This window comes from Trachypithecus francoisi, unplaced genomic scaffold (assembly GCF_009764315.1).
Source record: "Trachypithecus francoisi isolate TF-2019V2 unplaced genomic scaffold, Tfra_2.0 Lachesis_group13, whole genome shotgun sequence".
NCBI lineage: Eukaryota > Metazoa > Chordata > Mammalia > Primates > Cercopithecidae > Trachypithecus > Trachypithecus francoisi.
The window spans coordinates 130,674,251-130,700,919 of NW_022681458.1; the positions used below are offsets into that span (position 1 = coordinate 130,674,251).

At 46.6% G+C, this 26,669-nt stretch overlaps 1 protein-coding gene across 5 annotated transcripts in view; it reads left to right on the forward strand.

The window, feature by feature from the left end:
* Positions 1-26,484, forward strand: part of FAM168B (family with sequence similarity 168 member B) — a 40,044-nt gene extending 13,560 nt beyond the window's left edge. For all 5 annotated transcript variants that reach the window (XM_033231953.1, XM_033231949.1, XM_033231951.1 and 2 more), the window contains 5 exons: positions 2,112-2,195; positions 18,646-18,788; positions 18,893-19,070; positions 21,305-21,429; positions 21,867-26,484. In XM_033231953.1, the coding sequence (XP_033087844.1) occupies positions 2,123-2,195; positions 18,646-18,788; positions 18,893-19,070; positions 21,305-21,417 (507 nt within the window). In that variant the 5' untranslated portion in view covers positions 2,112-2,122 and the 3' untranslated portion in view covers positions 21,418-21,429; positions 21,867-26,484. The remainder of the gene's footprint in view (positions 1-2,111; positions 2,196-18,645; positions 18,789-18,892; positions 19,071-21,304; positions 21,430-21,866) is intronic.
* The last annotated feature ends 185 nt before the right edge of the window (positions 26,485-26,669 follow it).

Sequence of the window (26,669 nt, forward strand, 5' to 3'; positions counted from 1 at the left end):
AATAGCTAAGGAGGATCCTGAGTGGAGCTGGAGCCAGAGGAATGGCCAAAGCCAATGGCATTAGCACACCCTTATGGTTCTCATCAATACAATAAGACAAGGATTGCCTCTTGTAATCACCAGTTTTGTGCAAAGCTGTGAGGATGCTGAGGTATGTGCATTTTGCTCCTGCTGTTTGGTTAGTCAAAAGCAGGGATTGGTAAATTAGATAAAGGTCTAGATAAAAATATTTTACGCTTTGTGGATCATACCATCTCTGTCATCACAACCACTCAACTCTGTCTTCGTAGCACAAAAGCAGCTGTAGATCATACTGAGCATGTAAGGGCGTGCGTGTTCCAGTGAATCCGCGACAACAGGCAGTGTGCTGAAATTGCCCTGTGGGCTGTCATTTACTGACTGGTCAAGAGAACTGGAGTAAAACACTTTTTTAGGCGTTTTTTATTTTTGGTCTACAAAACACGTTTAAAGAAAGATTTCTGTAATTTTGAAACTTCACTGCCAAAAGCTAAGAAGATATGAGAAAGGAAAATGCTTTTATGCAACTTTGTACTCTTACTGGCTAAATGGAGAGTCTGGTCTATAACTTTTCTTTTTGTTTACATTTAATGGAAAAAAGTAACTCTTCCTCAAAAGGCTTTCTTCCTTTTTATTTTTTTGAGATAGAGTTTCTCTGCCTGTGGCCAGCCTGTTCATTTAATTCTTCATTAACTTATAAAGAGTTATTTTATAGCTGGGCGTGGTGGCTCATGCCTGTAATCCCAGTAATTTGAGAGGCCGGGGCAGGCGAATCACCTGAGGTCAGGAGTTGAAGACCAGCCTGGTCAACATAGTGAAACCCTGTCTCTACTAGAAATACAAAAAATTAGCCTACCTTCGCCTCGGGAGGCTGAGGCAGGAGAATCGCTTGAACCTGGGATCGGAGGTTGCAGTGAGCCAAGATAGCATCGTCACACTCTAGCCTAGGCAACAAAAGCGAAACTCTGTCTCAAAAAAAAAAAAAATTACTTTAGTATTCTTTTAGTGCTTATTATAAAGATTTTACCGCTTTTATTTTTATTTATTTATTTATTTTTTGAGACAGTGTCACTCGACATCGCCCAGGCTGGAGTGCAGTAGCACGATCTCAGCTCACTGCAGCCTCCATCTCCCGGGTTCAAGTGATTTTTCCAGACTTTGTGCCGTGAAGTCAGATGAGGGTAACAGGACCTAGTGTGTCATACCCTTAGCACCCTTATTACTCTTGATAAGTAATTATGTGATTTAGAGTTTGGAATGAAACTTCCAGAAATGTTGTAATTGAAGCTGGGCACTGTGGCTTACGCCTGTAATCCCAGCACTTTGGGAGGCCAAGGTAGGTGGATCATGAGGTCAGGAGTTCAAGACCAGCCTGGTCAACATGGTGAAACCCCGTCTCTACTAAAAATACAAAAATTAGCCGGGTGTGGTGGTAGACACCTGTAATCCCAGCTACTCAGAAGGCTGAGGCAGGAGAATTGCTTGAAACAGAGGTTGCAGTGAGCCGAGATCGTGTCACTGCACTCTAGCCTGGGCAACAAGAGTGAAACTCTGTCCCCCCCAAAATAAAAAATAAAATATATAATTGTGACCTATGAAAATTCTGAGGGAAAGCCAGGCGCAGTTCTCACACCTGTAATCCCAGCGCTTTGGGAGGCTGAGGTGGGTGGATCACCTGAAGTCAGGAGTTTGAGACTAGCCTGGGTGATGTGATGAAACCCCGTCTCTACTAAAAATACAAAAATTAGTCAGGTGTGTTGGCATGCACCTGTAAGCTCCTCGGAAGGCTGAGGCAGGAGAATTGCTTGAACCTGGGAGACAGGTAGCAGTGAGCCAAGATCGTGCCATTGCACTCCAGCTTCGGCGACGAAAGTGAAACTCTGTCTCAAAAGACGACAACAACAAAAAACACAGTTCTATGGGAAGAAGAGAACTAGAGACACACTGTTGGCCACACAGTGCTCTCGGGGCAGCTTAAGTCCGTCTGTGGCATTCTGGGGACGAAGGTAAGAGCGATGGCTTTGCAGGAGCTCTGGTGATTGTGCGTCACTGCTTCAGTTGATGACATGAGATTGTTCTGTGTTTTTCTTCAGCTGGTTTTCCCATGGGCTATGCAGCAGCAGCTCCTGCCTATTCTCCTAACATGTATCCTGGAGCGAATCCTACCTTCCAAACAGGTATGTGCTGGGTGATAAAATGCTTTGTACGTACAGCTGGGAGAGAAAGGTCAAGGGATGGATTTTGAGAAGGGTGGGTATAGAATTAGGACTTGGTTGAGTGGATGTCTCAAGTTCATTAAATTAGCCTGTTGATAAGTGCAACAAAAGCTTAATTCTCACTGCACTGAAGCTTTATATGCCGTGTTTCTCATGTCCTCCCACAAGGCACATCTGTAATCACTAGATTGTTAGAGTTAACTCTGCCAGAGCATCTGTTCGTGAAGTAGTATCACCTACTAGAAACTGAAGACTCTTGCCATCCTGACAGGTGGAATTTCCATGTTAATGTTTTTAGAGATAATTTTTATTTGATTACTTTAACACTCTGATCATAGTTTTTAAAAAAATATTATTTTCCATGTAAGGTATATATGAGTATTTTTAGATTTTGGAAATCACTGTTACTATTGAAAGTGGAATTGGTTTGGGTCTGAATCTTGAGGAGATTGGTTATTTACTGGGATTTCCTCCTAGGAGCTTGCACTCTCCGGTGTGGGTTCCTTTTGGACTTTCTTCACCCGCAGCAGTGGTGGTGCACACTCTGATCTGAGGCTGTGGTGTGGCCTTAGTCCTGGGACTGCTGGGGCAGCTTTGTCTCTCACACTAGCTTCACACAGTTAACTCTGACAGAGGAGGACACAATAGCAGTGTCCTTTCCCCAAATTCTTCCAGTTTTGTGAATCGTAAAAGTCTGCCTTTATGTTCTGTCCTTACATCCATCTCTTCCTTTCCGTTTCCACTGTGACCACCCTTGTTCAGCCTGTAGTTCACAGCCTGAAAAAAACCTTCCTGACTTGGTCGTCATGCTCCCAAGCTTTCTCTTCCTGGTTAGTGTTCTTCCCATTTAAACCAGAGCGATGCTCCCAGGTGAATTTTTCTCAGTGGTTTCCCATGACTGTAAGACACAGTTACGCCAAGAGTCTCGACTTTCAGTCCCTGGCTGTTTGCCACATTGGCCAATTTTTTCCCTTTAGAGTGGTTTTCCTTTTGTGTTTTGCCTTGAAAGAACCATCCGTCTCGTAGTGTGTATCTGTAGTTCATTCCTTTTTCTTGTTACGTAGTATTTTGTTGTATGGAAATAAATACTTCAGTTTGCTTATCCATGTACCATGTGATGAACATTTGGGTTATTTGCAGTTTTGGGCTATTAGAAATGAAAATGCTGGCCGGGCGCGGTGGCTCAAGCCTGTAATCCCAGCACTTTGGGAGGCCGAGACGGGTGGATCACGAGGTCAGGAGATCGAGACCATCCTGGCTAACATGGTGAAACCCCATCTCTGCTAAAAAAAATACAAAAAAAAAAAACTAGCCGGGCGAGGTGGTGGGCGCCTGTAGTCCCAGCTACTTGGGAGGCTGAGGCAGGAGAATGGCGTGAACCCAGGAGGCGGAGCTTGCAGTGAGCTGAGATCCGGCCACTGCACTCCAGCCCGGGCGATAGAGCGCGACTCCGTCTCAAAAAAAAAAAAAAAAAGAAATGAAAATGCTATTAATATTTATATGCAGTTTATTGTGTGAACATATGCTTTGATTTCTCTTGAGTAATAAATACAGAGGATTCGAGTGGCTGGTTGTTATGGCAGGTGTGTATTTAACTTTGTGAGGAACTGCCAGACTGTCTTCCAAAATGGTGGTACCATTTTACATTCCTGCCAGCAGTGTTTGTGAGTTGCAGTTCCTCCACGTCCTTAACAACACTTGATGTGGTCAGTCTTTTGAATTTCTAGCCATTCTAGTGAATGTGTAGCAGTATCTTTTCATGTGCGTATTTGCCTTCTATATGTCTTTGGTGAAGAATTTGTATACAGTTTTTACTGTATGTCGGTTACTGTTTTCTTATCGTTGAGTTTTGAGAGTTCTTACCAGATATATGCATGTTTTTTCCCAGTCTGTGGCTTTTTCATTCTTCTAACAGTGTCTTTCAAAGAGCAGAGGTTTTAAAAGTTTGGGCCAGGTGCGGTGGCTCACGTCTGTAATCCCAGCAATTTGGGAGGCCGAGGCGGGCAGATCACGAGGTCAGGAGTTCAAGACCAGCATGGCCAACATGGTGGAACCCTGTCTCTACTAAAAATACAAAAATTAGCTGGGCTTGGAGGTGCGCTCCTGTAATCCCAGCTACTGAGGAGGCTGAGGCAGGAGAATTGCTTCAACCCAGGAGGCAGAGGTTGCAGTGAGCTGAGATCATGCCATTGCACTCCAGCCTGGGCGACAGGGTGAGACTCCATCTCAAAAAAAAAGTTTGATGAGGGTTAGTCGTTTTATGGATCATGCTTTTTGGTACCATACTTAACAAACTTGTGTAACTTGGCTGGGCGCAGTGGCTCACGGCTGTCATCCCGGCACTTGGGGAGGCCGAGGCCTGCTGATCATGAGGTCAGGAGATAGAGACCGTCCTGGCTAACACGGTGAAACCCCCTCTTTACTAAAAATACAAAAAACTAGCCGGGCAAGGTGGCGGCGCCTGTAGTCCCAGCTACTTGGGAGGCTGAGGCAGGAGCATGGTGAGAACCCGGGAGGCGGAGCTTGCAGTGAGCTGAGATCCGGCCACTGCACTCCAGCCTGGTTGACAGGGTGGTGAGACTCTGTCTCAAAAAAGAAAAACCTGTGTAACCTAACTTCACAAATATTTTCTTCTTTTTTCTTGTAGAAGTTTTACACTTGTGGGTTTTCATTTATGTCTGACCCATTTGGAGTTCGTTTTTGTGTGTGATGGTAGGAATGGACTGAAGTTGGTATCCTCGGCACACGTGTGAATGTGGCACGTGATGACCATGCTGTAGGCCACCATCACATAGGTTACTCTTGGAGGATTTTCAGAGGTAGCCCACTTTTACTCATATCTTCATGGAGGCACAAATCAGTGTGAAAATGTACTTAAAACTTTCCACTTTTGGCCGGGCGCGGTGGCTCAAGCCTGTAATCCCAGCACTTTGGGAGGCCGAGACGGGTGGATCACGAGGTCAGGAGATCGAGACCCTCCTGGCTAACACGGTGAAACCCCGTCTCTACTAAAAAATACAAAAAACTAGCCGGGCGAGGTGGCGGGCGCCTGTAGTCCCAGCTACTCGGGAAGGCTGAGGCAGGAGAATGGCGTAAACCCGGGAGGCGGAGCTTGCAGTGAGCTGAGATCCGGCCACTGCACTCTAGCCTGGGCGGCAGAGCGAGACTCCGTCTCAAAAAAAAAAAAAAAAAAAAAAAAACTTTCCACTTTTTTATTTTACGAGAAGAACCTTGAGTTTATTTCAGGCTGACAAAGCTGTTCTTGCCAAAAATGTGCAGCACTGCCTCGCAGAGGCAGGATGGTGTTTGGAGGCCGAGTGCTGCTGACAACTTCCCGCCTTGGGCGCCTCTGGGAGCCACCCTGTGGAACATGTGCCACCCATCTCATTATTATTTTGAGACGAGGTCTTGCTCTGTCGCCCAGGCTGCAGTGCAGTGGTGCAATCACACCTCACTGCGCCCTCAACTTTCCAGGCTCAAGCAATGCTCCTCCTTCAGCCTCCCGAGTAGCTGGGATTACAGGTGCACACCACCACACCCGGCTAATTTTTCTATTTTTTGTAGAGATGGGTCTCACTGTGTTGCCTAGACTGGTCCCAGACTCCTGGGCTTAAGTGATCCTCCTGCCTCAGCCTCCCAAAGTGCTGGGATATTATAGCCGTGAGCTACCATGCCCAGCTTGTCACCCGTCTTCTTGAACATCTCTCCTTTCTCATAGGGAGGTAAGGCCTGTGTTGTCCCTTTTCCAAGACTGCTCTCAAATTGTTCTGTAATCCAGAAGCAGGGACAGGCAGGTAGCAACTGCAGCTGCCCAAATGGCCTGCCTTGTTGAGAGGGGCATCTGCTGATGGGTGCCAGGCAGTTGTTGGGTGCCAGACTGCTGGCGCACCAGTGCCAGATCTTCTGGTCTTGTAGGAGAAGCTGTGAAATTGGTGAATGAAAAATACAAGGCAGCCAGGCACGGTGGTTCATGCCTGTAATCCTAGCACTTTGGGATGCCAAGGTGGGCAGATCACTTGAGGCCAGGAAATCAAGACCAGCCTGGCCAATATGGTGAGACCCCGTCTCTACTAAAAATACAAAAATTAGCCGAGTGTAGTGGCACACACTTGTCGTCCCAGCTGTTCGGAAGGCTGAGGCAGGAGAATCAGTTGAACCTGGGAGGCAGAGGTTGCAGTGAGCCAAGATCGCGCCACTGCACTCCAGCCTGGGTGACAGAGCGAGACTCTGTCTCAAAAAAAATAAAAAGAAAAAAGAAAGTCTTTCTGATGTCCCACAAGTGCTGTTGGCCATCTGACCTGGGTCTGGATCACAGCTGTGTGCCCATCTTTTTCTGGGATCCTCTCTGTTTTCATGTCTTAAGTAACGGGGGTCTTGTGATTTCACCCAAGGTGAAGTCCAGTGGTACAGTTACAGCGTTTTTCTGCTAAGTTCAGGGGATCTTCCCAACACAGCCTCCCAAACTGTTGGGATTACAGGCATAAACCACCATACCCAGCCTCATGTTTTGAATTTTTTAATTCCCTTTTCAGTGAGCCTATCCCTGTTTCTGGTGAGCAAACCAAAATTATCAGTATAAAAAATTTAAAAGAGAAGTTTTTCTTCCTTCCTGCTGCTTTCTCTCTGTCTCTCTCTCTCTCTCTCTCTGTGTGTGTGTGTGTGTGTGTGTGTGTGTGTGTGTGTGAGAGAGAGAGATAGGATCTCACTTTGTTGCCTAGGCTGCAGTGCAGTGGCATGAACTTGGCTCACGGCCAAATGATCCTCCTGCCCCAGCTTCCCAAGTACCTGGAACCTTAGGCACAAGTCACCCCACCTAGATAATTTTAAAAAAATTTTTGTAGAGATGGCGTCTCACTGTATTGCCCAGGCTGGTTTCAAATTCCTGAGCTCAAGCAATCTTCTCACCTTGACCTCCCAAAGTGTTGGGATTACAGGAGTAAGCCACTGTACCCGGCCCCTGCTGCTTTGTTGATCTGCCTCTTGGTTCTCTTGCCATCCAGTTTGTACCCAATGTTGACTTGTGGTTTCAACGCTGTATATGTGGAGTTTGGCTTCCAGAGCACTTTTGTAATCCAAATGCCACATATTTCTTAGCCCTCTTCCAATTGTAACATAAGAGGAATCTGAGAACCTTGTGATGAGATGTCTTCTGCTGAAGAATTCTATTTTTTGGAATCTGGAAATGGAGAAGGTGTCATTCATTTTGTCTTCCTGAACAAGGCTGTGTATGCACACATCAAGAGTGGTGATATGGTTTGGCTGTGTCCCCACCCAAATCTCATCTTGAACTGTAACTCCCATAATCCCCACGTGTCATTGGAGGGACATGGTGGGAGGTAATTGAATCATGGGGGTGGATTTTTTCTGTGCTGTTCCCGTGATACTGAGTAAGTCTCAAGAGATCTGATGGTTTTATAAAGGGCAGTTCCCCTGCACACGCTCTCTTGCCTGCCGCCGTGTAAGGTGTGCCTTTGCTCTTCCTTTGCCTTCCACCATGATTGTGAGGCCTCCCAGCCATGTGGAACTGGGAGTCCATTAAACCTCTTTCCTTTATAAATCACCCAGTCTTGGGTATTACTTTATCAGTAGTGTGAGAATGAATTAATACAACTGGGCTGTCCATTTTTGGAATCAGAGCTTTGGTTTGTGGAGTTAGCTGGATGTGGCTTATACTCCTGGCTGTGTCACTCCCTGGGTAAGTTGTTTAACTTCACCTTTGGCGTTGGAATAATGGATAAATAACTCCTTGATTTGTTACGGGAGGATTTCAGCGCCAAGCCTACGATCAGGCACAGATGTCAGCTGGGCCAGCACACTGAGGCCTCTGTTCTGCTCCCACTTAGAGTCACAGGGACCTATAACTAGTATTTGTTATGAGGATCTGAAATTGTCACAACAGTCTGTTCTTTGTAATAAGCTCTACACACAAGGTGGTTTAGATATTTATTACATTAGCACTTATTTTAAACGATACAAATGTTGGCCGGGTGCAGTGGCTCAAGCCTGTAATCCCAGCACTTTGGGAGGCTGAGGCAGGCGGTTCACAAGGTCAAGAGATCGAGACCATCCTGGCTAACACGGTGAAACCCCGTCTCTACTAAAAATAAAAGAATTAGCCAGGCGTGGTCGTGGGCACCTGTAGTCCCAGCTACTTGGGAGGCTGAGGCAGGAGAATCACTTGAACCCGGGAGGCGGAGTGATTCTCCTGCCTCAGCCTCCTGAGAAACTGGAATTACAGGCGCTCTCCACCACGCTGGCTAATTTTTGTATTTTTAGTAGAGATGGGGTTTCTCCATGTGTGTCAGGCTGGTCTTGAACTCCTGACCTCAGGTGATCCACCCACCTAAGCCTCCCAAAGTGCTGGGATTACAGACATGAGCCCCCACGCCCGGCGTTTCTTTTCTTTTTGAACTCAGAATTATAGCCATAAAATGAAACCCTTGGTTTGTTTAAAAATTAAACTTCACACATGGTAGCCAAGCAGGAGAGAATAGCCTTTGGAATATTAATAGGCTGTGAGATCTTGTGGAGCCTGTTTCTTTCTGTCTTAAAGGTTTACATTCACTTAGGTAAAAGATTGCAGCGCTACAAAAGGCTTTTTAAAATGAACAGTAGCAGTTCCCTGCTCCCTTGTGGGAGCCCCCACATTTCACTCCCCATGGACAAACTCTAGCTCTTTAACTCTTTAAAGCTGCTTTTGTTCGTGATTTCCGTGCTTCCACATGATGTGTCTCTGCTGTTCTCTGCTTCTTTTCGTAAAGTGGCACTGCTTTACTGACTTCTCACTTTGCTGCCCCTACCTTCCTTCACAGGTCTGTTATTGTGGTCACATCAGCATTGTTGACAGCTCTGTCCTCTATGTGGCAATCCTGTTGTCCTGTGCTCTGTTGCAATTCCTTCTGCATCTACTGTGATTTCCCTGGAATTAATACTGTACTTACCTGGTGTGTTTGATTAGGTTTCTGTGACCATAGCATTAATTAAACCTCCAGCTATCCCCGATGTGTTGAGATCTCTTCTTAGCAATTTCTGATACCTGTGTGTTGTGTTTTCCTGGTGAGCTCTGAAGCCCTCCCTTCCTCTCTCTTACCTGGACTGGTTGTCCTCTGGGCCAGACCCTGGGGGGTCACTCTTCCTCATCATCCCAGGGCTTGCTTTTGCCTTTCCCTTCTGCCTGAGTTCTTTTCTTTTTTCCTAGTTTACTCTGGCTTTGGCGGGGGATTTTCTTCGGTAAGCACCTGGGAGAGTATGGAAAAGTCACAATTTTGAGCTTTTCCATGTCTGCAAACATTTTATTCTGCACGCACACTTGGTTGATGGTTTGTCTGGATATAGAATTCTAGAGTAGCAGTTATTTCCCCCCAGAATTTTCAGGCCTTTGCTCAATAGCTTTCCAGCTTCCACCACTGCTGCTGAGAATTGGGATACCTTGTTGGTGCCTGATTAAGTGTAACATTGTTTTTTCTTTGCTACTCTGTAGGATTTTTGCCTCTAGTGTTCAGAAATTTCATGATGCTGTGTTTTGGTGCAGATCTTTTCTCCTCACATGTACTTTAGGCTTCTGAATTTTTAAAATTTTCTAAATAAATGTCTTTTTTACTCAAAAATTATTATAAAAATCTGTGTGGTACACGGTACTTTTGGGAAAAAAAAATGACCTATTTAAATAAAAAGTTTCTGGTTCCCGAACAGTTGGCATTCTAAAGTCAGTGACCCTGTGCATGTCCTTCCTGAGGGCCCAGCCAGGGTCGCTTGCAGGTTTGGTAAAAGTGGAAGGAGGGAGCTTCTGCTCTTCGCGCCGCGTGGCTTGCGTCGGCACAGACGGGCTTCTTGGGGAGGGAGAATCTGGAAAGCGGTTGTTTTGGAGAGACCTAGCACTGAATGAATTTGGTATTTCAGGGGGCAGTGTATAGTTTTGGGTACGATGAGGTAATTGTGTATATTTGTTTATTTGAAGTTTGTGAAGTTCCTGTTGAATTACTATGGAGGGAGATGGTGGACTTAGTGCTGAATGAAAAAAAAACTTAAGGAAGGTGACAAGCACACACTAAGTCTTTATTTTTAATTAAAATTTTGTTTTTACTTAGTTTTTAAAAATTTTTTAAGTTATTGGTTTTTAGAGACAGGGTCTTGCTCAGTCGCCCAGGCTGGAGTGTGGTTGTACAATCATAGCTCACTGTAACCCAGAATTGCTGGACTCAATGAGCGATCCTCCTGCCTTGGCCTCCTAGGTCGCTGAGACTACAGGTACACCCCACCATGCCTGGCTAATTTTTATTTTGTAGAGACGAGGTCTTGCTATGCTGCCCAGGCCAGTCTCAGAACTCTTGGAATCAGGTTATCCTCCCATCTTGGCCTCCTAAAGTGTTGAGATTACAGGTGTGCACCATAGCTCTTGGCCCCACACTAAGTCTTAAATTGATAGGGAGACCTGTTTGCCTTACTTGAAATGCACTTTTCTTAAATGCTGGCTAGAAAATGGTGTAACATTCATGCCTAAACCAAGACCAAAGTTTTCTGGTGAGCGTTAGAATATAGCCACATAGTCATAAGAAAAAACAGTAAGATAATATATATTAAAAACCATTGGTCTGATTAGAAGTAGTTGACTTTTTTCAACATTTTATTGTAAAAAATTTCCGATATCACAGAAAAGCTGCAGAAATTTCAGTGATCATCTGTATATGGATGCTAAGATTCTACGATTAAACTTTTTAAAGTCAACTTTTACAAGTAACATTTTACTTGTATCACACACACGTTACTCCATCCATCCTTCAGTCCATCTTAATTTTTGATGGTTTTCATTTCAGAGTAAGTTGTGGGCCTCAGTATACCTCACCTCAGTAACTTGAGCATGCACATCATTAATATTTGTTTAGTTCCTTTTTGGTTTTGGTTTTAAGTAAAATGTGCATGTGTGAAATGCACAGGTTTAGCATCCCATGCGTTGCATGCTGAGTTGCATATGCATGCTTCCTTCTTGGAGCAGTCGCTCCTTTTGCTTCAGCAAAACCTGCTTGTAAGGTAGGTGTTGTAAGACACCTTGGGTAGGCCGGATGCGGTGGATCACTTGAGATCAGGACTTTGAGACCAGCCTGGCCAACATGGGTGAATCCCGTCTCTACTAAAAACACAAAAATTAGCTGAGCATGGTGGTGCACGCTTGTAATCCCAGCTACTCGGGAGGCTGAGGTAGGAGAATCACTTGAACCTGGGAGGCAGAGATTGCAGTGAGCTGAGATCGCACCGCTGCACTCCCAGCTGGGCAATAGAGCGAAACTCCGTCTCAAAACAAAAACAAAAAAGACACCGTGGGTGATTGAATTGGGAACCCTAGGGCTAGCTGGAGGGATTTCTGCAGCGGGAGGCTTTCAGTAGAAGAAAAGGAAGACATCATAGGTGGGCCTCTCGACTGTGTGTCCTAAGGAAATGCAGCCTGAGAAAGGACTTCACCTTTTTTCAGTGGATGTGGTGGGCCAGATGAGCGCTTCTGACTCAGAGACTCCCTCTTTGGAGGGAGGTGTTCTCAGATTTTCCTTACTTTGATTTTATACTCTCTATTAGAGGTTCGTTCAGGTTGGCAGCTTGCATCTTCTCTTCACTCTGAGCTCTTTCTGCAGTTCGAACAGTGACGAAAAGGTCAAGGACTTTCTTTTTTTTTTTTTTTGAGACGGAGTCCTGCTCTGTCACCCAGGCTGGAGTGCAGTGGCCTGATCTCAGCTCACTGCAAGCTCCGCCTCCCGGGTTTACGCCATTCTCCTGCCTCAGCCTTCGGAGTAGCTGGGACTACAGGCGCCCGCCACCTCGCCCGGCTCGTTTTTTGTATTTTTTAGTAGAGACGGGGTTTCACCGGGTTAGCCAGGATGGTCTCGATCTCCTGACCTTGTGATCCGCCCGTCTCAGCCTCCCAAAGTGCTGGGATTACAGGCTTGAGCCACCGCGCCCGGCTAAGGTCAAGGACTTTCTTATTAGCAATGTTGATGGATGTAGGTCGTGAGTTTATTGCTTGTTTTAACAACTTCTAACAGCTCTTCCTTTTTCTTCTCATTCTTTAGTGAATCAGTTATCAAATAGAACTGTAACTTCTTGTTGCACGTTGGCTGTATAGATTGAACATGTCCAGTGGCATGGTTTGACTGTTTTTTTTCCAGCCTATGCCTTACTGCCAGGCCATCTTCCAGATCAGCATCTTTCAGACTGCTATAGAACCCTTCCTGCTGATGGCCTTTTTAAAGGCTGGGCAAAATTTTGTATTCTTCTTCTTCTTTTTTTTTTTTTTTTCTTGAGACAGGATCTCTCTCTGTTGCCCAGGCTGGAGTGCATTGGCGCAATCTCTGCTCACTACAACCTCCACCTCCCTGGTCCAGGTGATTCTCCCACCTCAGCTTCCCGAGTGGCTGGGACTACAGTCATGTGCCACCAAGCCTGGCTAACATTTGTATTTTTAGTAGAGACGGGGTTTCACCATGTTGGCCAGGCTGATTTCAAACTCCCGACCTCAGGTGATCCACCCGCCTCAGCCTCCCATAGTGCTGGGATTACAGGCATGAGCCACTGTGCCTGACTATAATTCATCTTCTAGGGGTGCATTTGGGTATGGTGATCCGTGGACCCTTCAGCTAGCTTCCTTACTGGTTCTTTTACCTCATACATGACTCTTATTTCCATGGAGATTTCTGGCTAGTGTACACTCTCTCAGTTGTGTGTCAGCATCTGAAAGTACTGTATACTCTTCACCTTGCGTATTTTTACTTTTTTTTAATTTTGGAGACAAGGTTTTGCCAGCTTGGCCAGGCTTGTCTCAACTCCTAGGCTCATGTGATACGCCTGCCTCGGCCTCCCAAAGTGCTGGGATGGCAGGCGTGAGCCACCACGCCCAGCCTTCCACCTTAATTATTATTAAAAAAATTAGCCAGGCGTCATCCAGCACTTTGGGAGGCTGAGGTGGGTGGATCATGAGGTCAGGAGATCAAGACCATCCTGGCTAACACGGTGAAACCCCGTCTCTACCAACAAAAAAAAAATTAGGCGTGGTGGCGGGTGCCTTTAGTTCCAGCTAGTCCAGAGGCTGAGGCAGGAGAATGGCGTGAACCTGGGAGGCGGAGCTTGCAGTGAGCAGAGATTGTGCCGCCACTGCACTCCAGCCTGGGCGACAGAGTGAGACTCGGTCTCAAAAAAAAAAAAAAAAAAATTATGTATACTGAAAGTCGAGTGGACAGTACAGTGAATGTCCACGGTACCCACCACCTAGATTCCCCGGTGATCTTTTCCCATATTTACCTTATGTAAGGATGAGTGTTGTGTGGTTTTTCTTTTCTTCTTGTGGAACCGATTCAGAATCCTTTGTGTCTTGTCCAGTAGACTTGAGTGGAGCCCTCCCTAACGTGAGTGAGGAGTGCTTCTGCATGCCCGCACTTAGAAACAGCAGTTCTCTAATTTTAAAAGTAGTTCAAATTTACATTTGCCCAGTTGCCCCCTACGTTTTAAAAAACGTTTGAGCAGGACGTGGTGGCTCACACCTGTAATCCCAGCACTTTTGGGAGGCCGAGGCGGGTGGATCACGAGGTCAGGAGGTAGAGACCACAGTGAAACCCCATCTCTCCTAAAAATACAAAAAAGAAAATGAGCCAGGCATGGTGGCGGGCACCTGTAGTCCCAGCTAGTCGGGAGGCTGGGGCAGGAGAATGGTGTGAACCCGGGAGGCAGAGCTTGCGGTGAGCTGAGGTCGTGCCACTGCACTCCAGTCTGGGCAACAAGAGCGAGACTCCATCCAAAAAAAAAAAAAAAATTCCTGCTCACACATCACCTGGCTTTAGCACAAGTACATGGGAATGTAATTCCCACCTACACATCACCTGGCTTCAGCAGTTATCAGCTTTTGCCTGATCTTTTTCATCTGGGCCCCTGCCACTTTCCTCTATATTATTTTGAATCAAATCTCAGATATTATGTTCGTTAGCTTTTTAAATATTATCTTTAAAGGATAAATAAGAACTGTGTTGGCCGGGCGCGGTGGCTCAAGCCTGTAATCCCAGCACTTTGGGAGGCCGAGGTGGGCGGATCACAAGGTCAGGAGATCGAGACCATCCTGGCTAACACGGTGAAACCCCGTCTCTACTAAAAAATACAAAAAAAAAAAAACTAGCTGGGCGAGGTGGCGGGCACCTGTAGTCCCAGCTACTCGGGAGGCTGAGGCAGGAGAATGGCGTAAACCCGGGAGGCGGAGCTTGCAGTGAGCAGAGATCTGGCCACTGCACTCCAGCTTGGGCGACAGAGCGAGACTCCGTCTCAAAAAAAAAAGAACTGTGTCATTGCCACACCTAAAAAATATTTTTTTATTACTACCAAGATTGTAAACAGTGTTCGTATTTCCAGTTATCTGTCATGAATGTTTTTAATTGTATGAAGAAAGGGAACCCGTGGGTTTGTTCGTTTAAACGGTCAGAAGTTTGGAATGAGATTCCCAACTTGGAAGTCTAGCATCAGTTCTCAGGATGTGACACACAGGGTAGCTCTGTGTTTTGGCACTTTTATAAAAAATTCTCATCTTGGTCAGATAAGAGTTTGTTGACTTCTAGGAGAATCTCTTTTCAGGCTAGTGGAAATACGAGGCAGAAACTGGGATTAAGCTGGACAGTGGGGATCCCATTCGGCAGTGTCCTCCTTTGGGTACAGCTGAAGGTTCCTGCTGGTGTCTGGCTGCTGCATGGCAGTGGGCAATGAAGGAGGTGGTGTGGCTGTGAGGAAGGGAGCCATCCAGGGTGACCCTTGACCTCCTTCATCCCCACAGTTCTTTCATTTGAGACAGCCTTGCCCGCCCCTCTCTGAGCTGACTGACTCCTCATTGCTTGCCAAGACTGCATAAAATGTTGCTATGTTGGTGGTTTGTTTTTCTGTGATTTTTTTCCCCGAGGCCAAGCACCTTATGGAGAGGGCTGGATCTGTCCTGATCATCTCCGCTGTGACAGGGCATGGCCCCATGTTGATGGTGAATAGCCTCTCTGTGATGGTGTAATGCCTCAGTCACCATGACTAGTCACGTGTGCACGCCTCACACCATGCTTCCTTTTTCCACTCCTTCCCTGAGTTAGCTATTGACTTAGGGGGAATTGGACTGTCGCAGGTCTCTTCCTGGGAGTATCAGTACATGGCTAGACAAACACTACCTTTTCCTTTATAATTCTTTGATGGCGTTCACGCTACCTTTTTCTTTTTAATTAAAGAAAATGTTACACAACCTCATTGTGGTGTAATTGACATACAACTAAGTGTACAGATTTAAAGCTTCAGTTTGATAAGTTTTAACATGTATACACCTGTGAAGCTTTCCTTTTCACTTTCCTTTTTTAGCCTTCTTAAAGACGAGGAGAGGAGCAGCCAGAGAAGGGAACTCTGTAACTGCTCTTGTCTTGAAACTTGCTTTTCCAAATCCTCGTGGAAAATCTGTGTATTCTGCTTTCCTTTGGCTAAGCACCAGTATTAAAAGTTGTTGTATTCAAATTTTGGCAGTGTTTCTATTTACGGTTAACATAGCAGTGAGTGAATTTCAAAATACAGGGAGCCCTGGAGGAATCTTTTCTTTCTTCAGATGGAGACTAGCTGAGGTTGGGAGTTGCCTGGTTTGGGTCGAAGGGTCAGGACTCTGGATGCAGACAGGTCTGGGTGTGAGCACCCACTTTGCTGTGCAGGACAGGACCACCTATCGTTTGGCCTGCCGCAGATCTCGGCCGCAGCACCTCCCACTGTGAGACCTAAAAGGGCCTACAGAGGAGTCTGAGAAGCCTGACGCTGAGGCCTTCGTGTTACTTAATTGATACAGTGTGCAGTATTTAGGTGGAAAAGCCCAGACTTCACCACTGTGCAGTATATCCATGTCACAGAATTTCTCTGGCACCTGAACCAAAAGGCCCCAGACTGGTGAATTTCCTAGGGGGGCAGTCATTCTCTTTCCCTTTCAGATTAAAATACACAGACCAAGTACATACATATACAGGCTCACACCTGAAATCCCAGTACTTTGGGAGGCTGAGGCAGGAGGATCATTTGAGGCCAGGAGTTCGAGAGTATCCTGGCCAACATGGCAAAATCCCATCTCTACTAAAAATTACAAAAATTAGCTGGGTGTGGTGGCACATGCCTGCAGTCCCAGCTACTCGGGTGGCTGGGGCATGAGAATTGCTTGAACCCAGGAGGCAGAGGCTGCAGTGAGCTGAGATTGCACCACTACACTCCAGCCTAGGGAATAGAGCAAGACTCCATCTCAAAAAAAAAAAAACAACAAAAAAACCACACGTACGTATTGCTAAACACAGCCCAATTGTGTAAAATGTTTTAAAAATTAATTTTTATTATTACTATTTTTTTGAGACAGGATCTTACTTTGTTGCCCAGGCAGAATGCAGTGGCATAATTACAGCTCACTGCAGCCTTGACCTCTGGCTCAGGTGATCCAAAATTCTTTTTACTCAGCTCATTTCTTAAAACTTGAGTATAATTTATGCACAAAACACCCACATATTAAGTGCTCGACTGGGTGGGTTTTGACAGTTGTACATGCCCATGGAACCACCACTCCAAATAAAACATGGAACACTTTGATCATCCGAGAAGGCTTTCTTCGCCCTCTCCCCTCTCTGATTTCCGTCACTGTAGGTAAGTTTCTTTGTTGTTAGGGAATAAATGGAATCGTTGCTATATGTGCCATTCTGTTTCTGGCTTCTTTGGAAAGCTCAGCATGGTGTGAGATTCATCCATGTTTTTTCCTTTTGATTGCTGAGTCATGTTTATAGAGATATATCATGATTTATCCTTTCTCCAGTTGATGAAGATTTGGATTATTTCCCATTTTTGGCTATTAGAAATAAGATCGAACACTTTTACAAGTCTGTCGTGGACCTGTGTTTTCATTTTTCTAGGGGAAATATTTGGGAGTGGATTGCTGGATGATGGGGGACGTGTGCCTGGCTTGCAAAGTTGTGCTGTCTGACACGGACAGCGTGTGAGTGCTCCACTCCTCCTGCTCTCACCCATGGGAATTTGAGATGCCATAAGCACTTGTATGAACGTTTGATTTACATAGTACAAGTTAGTCCTTTTCAGTGTACAGTTTGGTGTGTTTGGACAATCGTACACAGCTGTGTGGCCGCCACCACATTTGGGTACATGCACTCTTTTGGAAAGGTTCTCGCTTGCCCCTCTGGCTCCTGCACCATTGCTGGGGTTTTGATGACTGTGGATTAGGTTGGTCTTTCCTAGAGCTTCTGTCAGTGCATGCATCCAGCATGTGTCCCTGTATCTGGCTTCTTTGACATGGTGTGGCTTTGCGATTCATCCATGTGCTTGTATGGATCAGCAGTTTGTCCCTTTGCTTGCTCAGTAGGATTTGTATGGATGCACCACAGTGTGTTTACCCATCTGTCTCCTGGTGGGCGTTTGGGCCATTGCCAGCTTTTGATCATTGTGAATATAGCTGCTGTGAACATAGCTGTGCAGAGACCCTCTCCCTCCCCAGAGACCAAACCCCTCTTCTCTGTTGGGATCAGGAAGGGACACCTAACTGCTTATTCAGCAAACTGAATCACTTTACTAGATCGGGCCTCTTTATCTGCTTCTGGAGGTGGGTTGGTGGCCAGCAGTTTGCAGGGCTTTGGGGAAGGGCTGTCTTGGTGCCAGCTGCTCCTCGCTGTTGGCTAAGAGTGCCTTCCTCTTGAGTCTGCTCAGTCATCCTCCACTTCAGCTTGCTAGGCTTTAGCATGCTGTCTTCTCTTCCGTTCTTGGTGAGTTTTATGTCTTTTTTCTCTTAATCTGCTTTATTGTCATTTTCATGTCATTTTATGTGGGGACAAAAGCAAGTATGTGTGTTCAGCCTTCTCTCTTGACCCAGAGGGCTTTTTACCATAGAGTGCTTAGCCTGTCCTGGTGTTGGGCAAGCATCTCCTGTTTTTGCCGTAACAAACACCACTATGATGAGCAGGCTTACAGTGAGGTCTCTGTGCGTAGATCCATGTGTATTGCTTTCAGACAGACTTCTAGAAGTAGAATTGTGGGATTAAAAGGCATATACACTTTGGATGCCAAATTTAGCGCCAGAAAGGCCATACCAATTTAAATTCCAGCAGGGCAAGACAGTTTTATTTCCTGTCCTGTGTGAGCATTCCATCTGTAGAACGTTCTCCTTTGGTATTTTTTCCTCCTCCCCAAAACCCTGCCACCACACACACGTGCATGCACAGACGCACACAAAGTAAGAAATGAAGTCGGAACTTAGTGGAGGAGAGTGGGGGCGGCAGTGGCAGCAGGCCTAGCGAGTTGCGTGGGGCTGACACGCAGCTTGGCTCCTCCCTGCATGTGTCTCTCCCTGTGCCTGGACCGGCTGGGTGAACTCAGGCCATTGCCTTGTTTGTTCCAGGTTACACTCCTGGCACACCTTACAAAGTGTCCTGTTCCCCCACCAGCGGGGCTGTGCCGCCATACTCCTCCTCCCCGAACCCCTACCAGACTGCTGTGTACCCCGTGCGAAGTGCCTACCCGCAGCAGAGCCCGTACGCACAGGTATGCTTTGGGTACACACTATCGTGTGGGAAGGGTTGATACCAACTGAGCACTCATCCTTTGGCCCTGGGACCCTGTGTCAGTTGTCTGTCTTCTCCCCACAGCAAGGCACGTACTACACACAGCCGCTGTATGCAGCACCTCCTCATGTCATCCACCACACCACGGTGGTGCAGCCCAACGGCATGCCGGCAACGGTGTACCCTGCTCCCATCCCCCCTCCTAGAGGCAACGGGGTCACCATGGGCATGGTGGCTGGGACCACCATGGCCATGTCAGCAGGTAAGTCCTTGTTCCTGCAGTGTCTGCCTTGTGGTGTCCCGTAGAGGTGGGGCAGGGGAGAGCTCACAAATCCTCTGACCCTTGGCTCTAGGTTTTCATAGCTATAGTTGTGTGGAAGGACAGAAGATTCTTTAGGGAAGAAACAGCAGGTTATCTTTTATTTTGCCCTCCTGAGTGACCTCTTGTGGAGGCCTCTCTGAATCTGATGGGCTCACTTTGTTGGTGAACTGAGCCATTTGGCAGTGCAGGATGTGCCCCTGTACTCCTCCCACCCCCATGACCATGTAAGACCTGAGCAGAAGGAGGACACTGTGTCCTGGGGTGGCTGGCCCTCTTCCTTTCCCTTGAGGGGAGCTTGTCTTTGAAGGCCAGTTGTCTTCATGGGGATGTTTTCATGCGTCTAGGAGAGCTGGTCTTTTGTTGATAGAAGGAACAGCCGCCTATAGAAATCCTTCGGCATTCATCTATTGTACTTTACTTCCCAAGGCCTCCTCTAAGAAAAATAAACCATGGAGATATGAGGCTCCTGTCTAGGATGGGCATATCTCTATGGAAGCTCTGGGGGCTTGATCTGATGTCTAGGGATTGGGTGACCACCCAATCCATATGACCACCCATATGGATTCACTTCCTGGTCTGTGGGTCAATATGGCCACCTTTAGGTCATGCCCACACAAAAGTGTACTGTTTTCTCCCTGTTTTTCTGGACTTGACTTCAGTGTAAGGAGGTTATGCCAGAGAGCAGCATTCTGGGATATTATGTGTGCTTCAACCTAGACTCTGATTTGGTTTTCCTCATACTTATCTGTCAAGTAACAGGAAACTGGGCGTAGACAGAAACTGCTGGTTTGAGGCACAGGGAGGGAGGGCAGCGGGCACCGGGTTGGGTGTGGGCCAGGTGAGTGAAGGCCGCTGTGTTGGAGGTGCTGCTGGTCCATAAAGGAACTCAGGTAGTTGCTGAGTTTCTGCAGTTGTAGGAAAAATAGATTTTTCTTAAAGCACTCAGAAGTTCATGTAGTTTAGAATCATCATTTCTTGTTTTATTTATTTATTTTTAATATTTCTTTAAGACAGGGTCTCACCCTGTTGGCCAGGATGGAGTGCAATGGTGTGATCTCAGCTCACTGCAACCTCCGCCTCCTGGGTTCAAATGATTCTCCCTCCTCACCCTTCCCAGTAGCTGGGACTACAGGCGCCCACCACCACGCCCGGCTAATTTTTTTTGTACTTTTTGGTAGAGATGGGATTTCACCGTGTTGGCCAGGCTGGTCTCGAACTCCTGACCTCAGGTGATCCACCCGCCTCGGCCTCCCAGAGTGCTATGCTTACAGGCATGAGTCACTGTTCCCAGCCTCTTGTTTTTTGTTTATTTGTTTTTACCATCTTAACTTTTTTTGTTGTTGAGACAGGGTCTTGCCCTGTTGCCCAGGCTTGAGTGCAGTGCACTGTAATCTGGAACTCTCGGGCTCAAGCCATCCTCCCAACTTAGCCTCCTGAGTAGCTGGGACTATGAGTATGCTACCACACCTGGCTAATTTTACATTTTTTGTAGAGCTGGGAGCTCACTATGTTGCGCAGGCGCATCTCAAACTCCTGAGCTTAAGCTGTTCTCCTGCCCCAGCCTCCCAGAGTACTGGGGTTACAGATGTGAGCCCTGCGCCAAGCCCATCTTAACCGTTTTTAAGTACGGTGCAGTAGTGTTAAGTATATTCACATTGTTGTGAAACAGAGCTCCAGAACTTCTTTATCCTGCAAATCTGAAACTCCTGTACTTATTAAACACTAACTCCCCATTCTACTTTCTTTCTGTCTCTGAATTTGACTAGGTATTTCATCTAAGTGGAATCATAAAATATTTGTCTTATAGTGACTGGCTTCGTTCTTTTAGAATTATGTTCTTAAGGTTCACCTATATTGTAGTATGTGTCAGAATCTCCTTCCTTGTTAAGGCTGAATTATACACATTTGTTTATCATCTGACGTATAAAAATTATTGGGTGTGCTTTATGAAGGGGACACACAAAAGACTTTTACGAACATATTGTCTGGAAGCTTGCTGTGTGGAGACAGTTTTTGGGTGGGAGATTATCTAATGAGAGTCTGACAGTATGTGGGTCAAGACTATCTTCCTGTATACCCTCCTCCTTGCAAAGAGTCCAGGCTTGTGTGCGTGTTGGGCACTGCGGAGCTGTGCAGGAGGTCGGCCTCATGTCATGTGCTGCTCTTTCTTCCAGGTACCCTGCTGACTGCTCACTCCCCAACTCCTGTCGCCCCCCACCCAGTCACTGTGCCCACATACCGGGCCCCAGGAACACCCACTTACAGCTATGTGCCCCCTCAGTGGTGATCACCTGCAAATGTAAGTGACCAGTGAAGGCTGGGCCAGCCTTTGATGAAAGGGCATTTCCATGGGACAGTGGCAAATTTACCACATATTTAAGCACTAATGAGGAAAGTGTGCCTGACCCTGCATCCAGAGGCAATGCAGTGTTTAAATTTTTTGTTTTTATTGAGACATTGCAGAGTAGAAGAAAGAAGGAACCATTGATTACCTGCTGTTGACACTGTCCATCTTGAGCCTTCCCTGGAATGTGCTGTAACCCCCCACCTGCCTGCTGCAGGAAATAGGGCTCTAGTTGTAATTGGGGATCTCTAGGAAGGAAGTGAGAACCAGGTCCAGCAGTTTTGCCCATTGCTGCCCTTTCCGACCGTGGTGGACCTCGTCCTACTTGAGATTTTGGAGTAGCAGTGCCGGAAGAGCTCTGTGTGACTGAGTGTCTGTCTTCCTTTCTGCAGGTTTGAGGACGGAGCTGTGCAGTCACATTATTGGGGATTCCACAGCTGGTGCTGCAGGCCTTGCGCCTCCAACCAGGACTTTCTTCTTAATGCTCTCGACACTTAGCTAAACACGACTATATCCCGGCCCAGCAGGCCCCAGCGCCGTTAGTCTCCAGCTGACTCTGTGGGTTGGTCTTAAAGCAAATTCTGTTTTGTGGACTGCCTGGCAATTTTTTAGCTAACTGTAATGATAAAAGGGAGTATTAATCTATTCTGAATCATATCTAGTTGAATGCATGTTAAAAAAAACAAACACAAAAAGCTTGCTCAATCTACCTGCAGTGACTGATGCAAAACCATCATATGCAAAATCCAAAGGAATGGAAACGTATTTTACAACTTGTATCACTAATGCACTGTTGTAATGTTCGCAAAGTCTTCAAGTTATAAGTGTTAAAGTGAATTTCTTCATAGAGCATCTGAAATATCTTAGATGATTCTTCAACCTTTTGGGGTTGATGTGGGTTGCCAGTTAGGGATGTGGACATTTTAGTTTTCAGCAACCTGTTTCCTTGGCACTGACTGACGGAGTTGCGAGGTTTGCGAGAGGGTGGGGAAGCCACAGCTGCTTGGGCACAGCCGGTTCATGGGCATCCCTTTGAGTGTAGGCTTGGTGGAGTCAGTGGGACAGGGACGTGCTTATAGCTCACCATGAAAGCTCATAGTAGCGTGGCCAGTACAATTTGGGGCAAGGGGGGTGGTTTCTGTGTTGGCACAGCAGTTTCTCTGCTATCTAAATTTTCATTACAGTTCTCTTACAGAGAGACGATGTTTTTATATATCTTTATTGGAAAAGTCCTATGTAAAACTAAATTATTTTCCTGGGATGGAAGAAATGTGAAAGAGAAACAGCCATGCTTGCAGGAGGTATTGTCCTCTGCTTTATTTAGCTTAGAAAATCATTCCATTTTTTTCCCCCTGGAGAAATGTTTGAATCAGTTGAAAACAGGTAGGCATTGCTGTTTTTCCCCTACAAAGAAGGACAAAGGTTTCAGCTGTATGTTATGAAGAAAGTGGTATATTTAAGAATGACTTAAAAGGGAACAAAACTTTATTTAAAATTCCTCCAATTTCTTCTAGAAAGGCAGGGCCGTGGATATGTCTGGAAATGTAGAAACCTGTAGCTGCTACTGGGATCACCCACCTGATGGTGGTGACTGGTCTGCTGAGGCGGGCTGGAGGGGACGCTTAGAGATGGGGTGAGGGGGAGGCCAGTGTCTGTTGTCTGCGAGCTTCTCCTGCCATCTCTTTTGCAGCTGAGGGCCCTTGGCACGAAGCAAGCACGAACAGCAGAGAGGGCCAGGCAGTGCTGGAGTGCGTTTGCTTGCAGGGTTTATTGTGGGAGAGGAATGGGAGTTTAGAATCTGAACCTTGTACATAAGAAATCAAGAGGCTTCCCCCCACCCCGCCCCCAAAATATGCCCACCCTGTATCCATGAGAGTGCGTGTCTGTTCTCAGTGAGGGTCAGAGTCGGGGTGGGGGATGTAAGGCCTGGGTCCCTTTCAGTGGCTTCTGGGGCAGGAGCGTGCATCGTCTTCCCAGTGAGGTGGTGTTTTGAGTGCTGTGGGCTCTGGTGGGGAGGGGGCTCTGCTCCTCCTCTTTCGCTGGTAGCTGGGTCAGGGCACTGGCGCCCAGTGAGGATGCCCACTAGCATTCTGCCCCAGTTGGTTGGTGGGGGGACACCTGACCACTGAGCCTTCGGTAACCTTATTTTTTATAGTAAGTACTCATACCTTTCTTTTTCACATCTTATTTTATAAGAAATTTAGGAATATTTTTGCATGGATCATTGTAAACAGCAGATTCTTGATTCCTGATGTCTATGAACATAGAATGTTTACTGAGAAGTACTTTCAATGCTTCACGAGCGCTTACTCCGTCTTAGTGTCTGTGTGGGGGGCAGACGCTCGCCGCTAGTGTGTGTGTGTGTGTGTGTGTGGCAGATGCTCACCGCAGGCACGCGGTTTGGGCCCCTTACTTCAAGTCTCTGTTGCTAATTCCATCTGTTTAGTGGATGGTTGGCGGAATTAGTAGGTTCTAAGGGTTCCAGGGGTTCAGCTGACCAAGTAGCAGAGAAGTCTTTTTTCCCAATTGAGTGCTAATAGATTAGGATAAAATACTCACAATTTTAGTGTATGCTTTTAAAAAGCTCCACACAACAAAAATGGAAACATACACTCACAGCTCCTGTGAGGGCTGGAGTCTCGGGGTTCGGGAGGAGGGTAGAAGTTAACAGGCATCTCTTCAGGCTTGCTTGGGGCTTGGCACACACAGGATGAGTGTTTTTACAAGCGCCGAATTAAATGGTGTTTTAAAGAGTGGGCGGCACCCCCCCACACACCATTTACATCAGCTTCATAAACACTTTTCTTCCCCCCTGTAATGTAACTTAACCTTTTTTCCCTTTTGTGAAGTTCAGAGGCTTTATGAACTAAGTTTGCACTGCACATCTGTGCAGAAATCTTTTTGACTTTGAAACTATCAGGACATCAGCTGTCAAATACAAAAGGTAAGAATCTGGACTTAGGGAATAGTCACAAAACTGTCATAGGTTGTAATTTTATCAACATTTGCTTCTAGTAAAATTAAAGTTAATTAAGAAATAGAACTTGGGTCAAAATTCTGTTACAAAGCTGCATAATTTGTCCCCAAGCATATGGTGGAGCATCTGAGAAATTTGCTTTTTGTGTGTTTGACATTCCTAATTTGGGAGTCCTTCAGCTGAGTTACTGTTCTTTCAGAAGTTGAGACAGGCAAGCAAAGGACTTCATTCATGTGAACATGGACATCATGATGGCTGTTTAAGAAATACTTGTTCTGCACCTTCTCCCCTGAGGCGTGGAAGTGTGTTCCATCATCTGTTAGCTGCCGCAGTTTCTCTGCTCATGGAAGTCTTGTTTGGATCTGTGCTGGGGGCTGAGCATTTAGTGTGAGCCAGTGACCCATGAACTTGCCGCTCTGAGAGCCTGCGTCAGTGCCAGTCATGGGAATGGGCATGAAGGCACTTCCAGAACCGTTTATGTCTCTTGTGAGCCATCTGTTAAGAACATTCCTCTTGGTGTGGTTTGTAGGCCTAGCTGTCGCTATTCCAGGAAACTGTCTTGAGTGCTCTGCAAATGTGTTCACAGGAGATAGGGGTGGTCCTGAGCCTTGGGCAGGGCGCCTGGTCAGTGAGTGTCCTGCCCTTCCCCAGCTGGGCTCCTTCTGGTGGCATCATCTGACTGTGATGAATGAGGTCTAGGAAATAATTTGCATGTGTCTTGGGGACACAACAGTAACCAGAGGAAATACATTATTACAGCAACTTGCAGTGTACTAATACCTGTCAGTGTTGGCCCCTGTAAGGGGGGTGAGGCATCTGTGAGTACCAGTGAGTGCTGGTGAGAGGCCACCAGGTACCAGTTATGTAAGTATTGGTGTCTGCTTTAAAAAAGGAGACCCAGCCTTCACCTGTCCTTTCTAAACATTTGAGAACAGTATTACTACTCGGAGCAGCTGGGCCCCCTTCACCTCGCCTGACAGCTGACTGTTGGATGTGTCCATGGTCACCAGTTTGGCTGTTGCCCGGACAGGACAGGACCTGCAGTGGGCACGGCAGCAGGTGGCGGGGGTGTGGCTTGAGGTGAGCGGCAGCATCTGGTCCTCGTCTCTGGTGCTGAGAGAGTCTCTCAAGCAGAATGTGGTTGGCCTGGGGGAAGGTAGAGCACGCATTTTCCCCCCTAGTACCTGTGCATTTGTGAGTCTTCCCTCTGGGCTTTCTGAAGGGCAGCAGACTCTTGAGTATACTGCAGAGGACATGCTCTATCAGTAGGTCATGAGGGCTCCAGGGGCTCAACTGACCAAGTAACACAGAAGTGGGGGTGTGTGGCCATTTTGGGTAGGAAACTGCATGTTTTGGAAAGTTTGTGTCTTTCTCCTACTCCCCATTATTTGAAGAATACAGAGCCTGTAGGAATGGCCTTATTTTGGTCCACAGGACTAATGCGAAGTCACTTGGGAAGGGGAGACAGAGGAGGAGCGGCGTCTGTGTAGGGACCCCGGGCCTGCAGAAGGGTGGTGTGCTCCCAGGACTGGCATGACAGGTGTCTCCGCCTCACCACAGGCTGTGCCCATGAGTCCCTGGGCAGACCAGTGGGCAAGGCAGCTGGGGCCAGATCTCGGGCCAGCCCTTTGTGCTCCTGGCAGGATTGCTGTGCTGGCCACATGGAGAGGACCCTCGAGAGCCTCATGGATTGTAACTGAAGAAGAAACGGTTCCTTTTTGTTTTTTTTAAATGATTTTTAAATACCATTTTTTACACCGTTCTCTCGGTACTTTTTTTTAAGCTGAGTCAGCATTGTCTTCCAGTGTTAAAGGCATCCCTCACTTCTGCATTGAACTTACGTATCCATGCCAAGGAATGGAATTTCCATCCTGAGCCAGTTCAATTAGGTGTCAATTGATACTATTTTAATTTTTTATGCAATCTGATGAGTAGATGAGCTCAGATTTAAAAATCTCAAAAGCACGTTTATTGTAACAAGAATTGTTATGTATTAATACTGCAGTTTTCAATAAAGATTGACTTGTGTTGCATATTGTGGTTTTCATGATTTCTCCATGTGGGTTTTGTCTAGAGGTAGCATGACCTGACTGGGAGGTGCTGGGGCTTCTCTCAAGTTGGGAGATTGCCAGGGGTTTTGAGAAGGCCACCATGGCGTCCAGCCCCAGTGACCTTGGCAGTGCTCAAGAGTGTGGTGGAGGCAGCAGGTTGCAGAGGG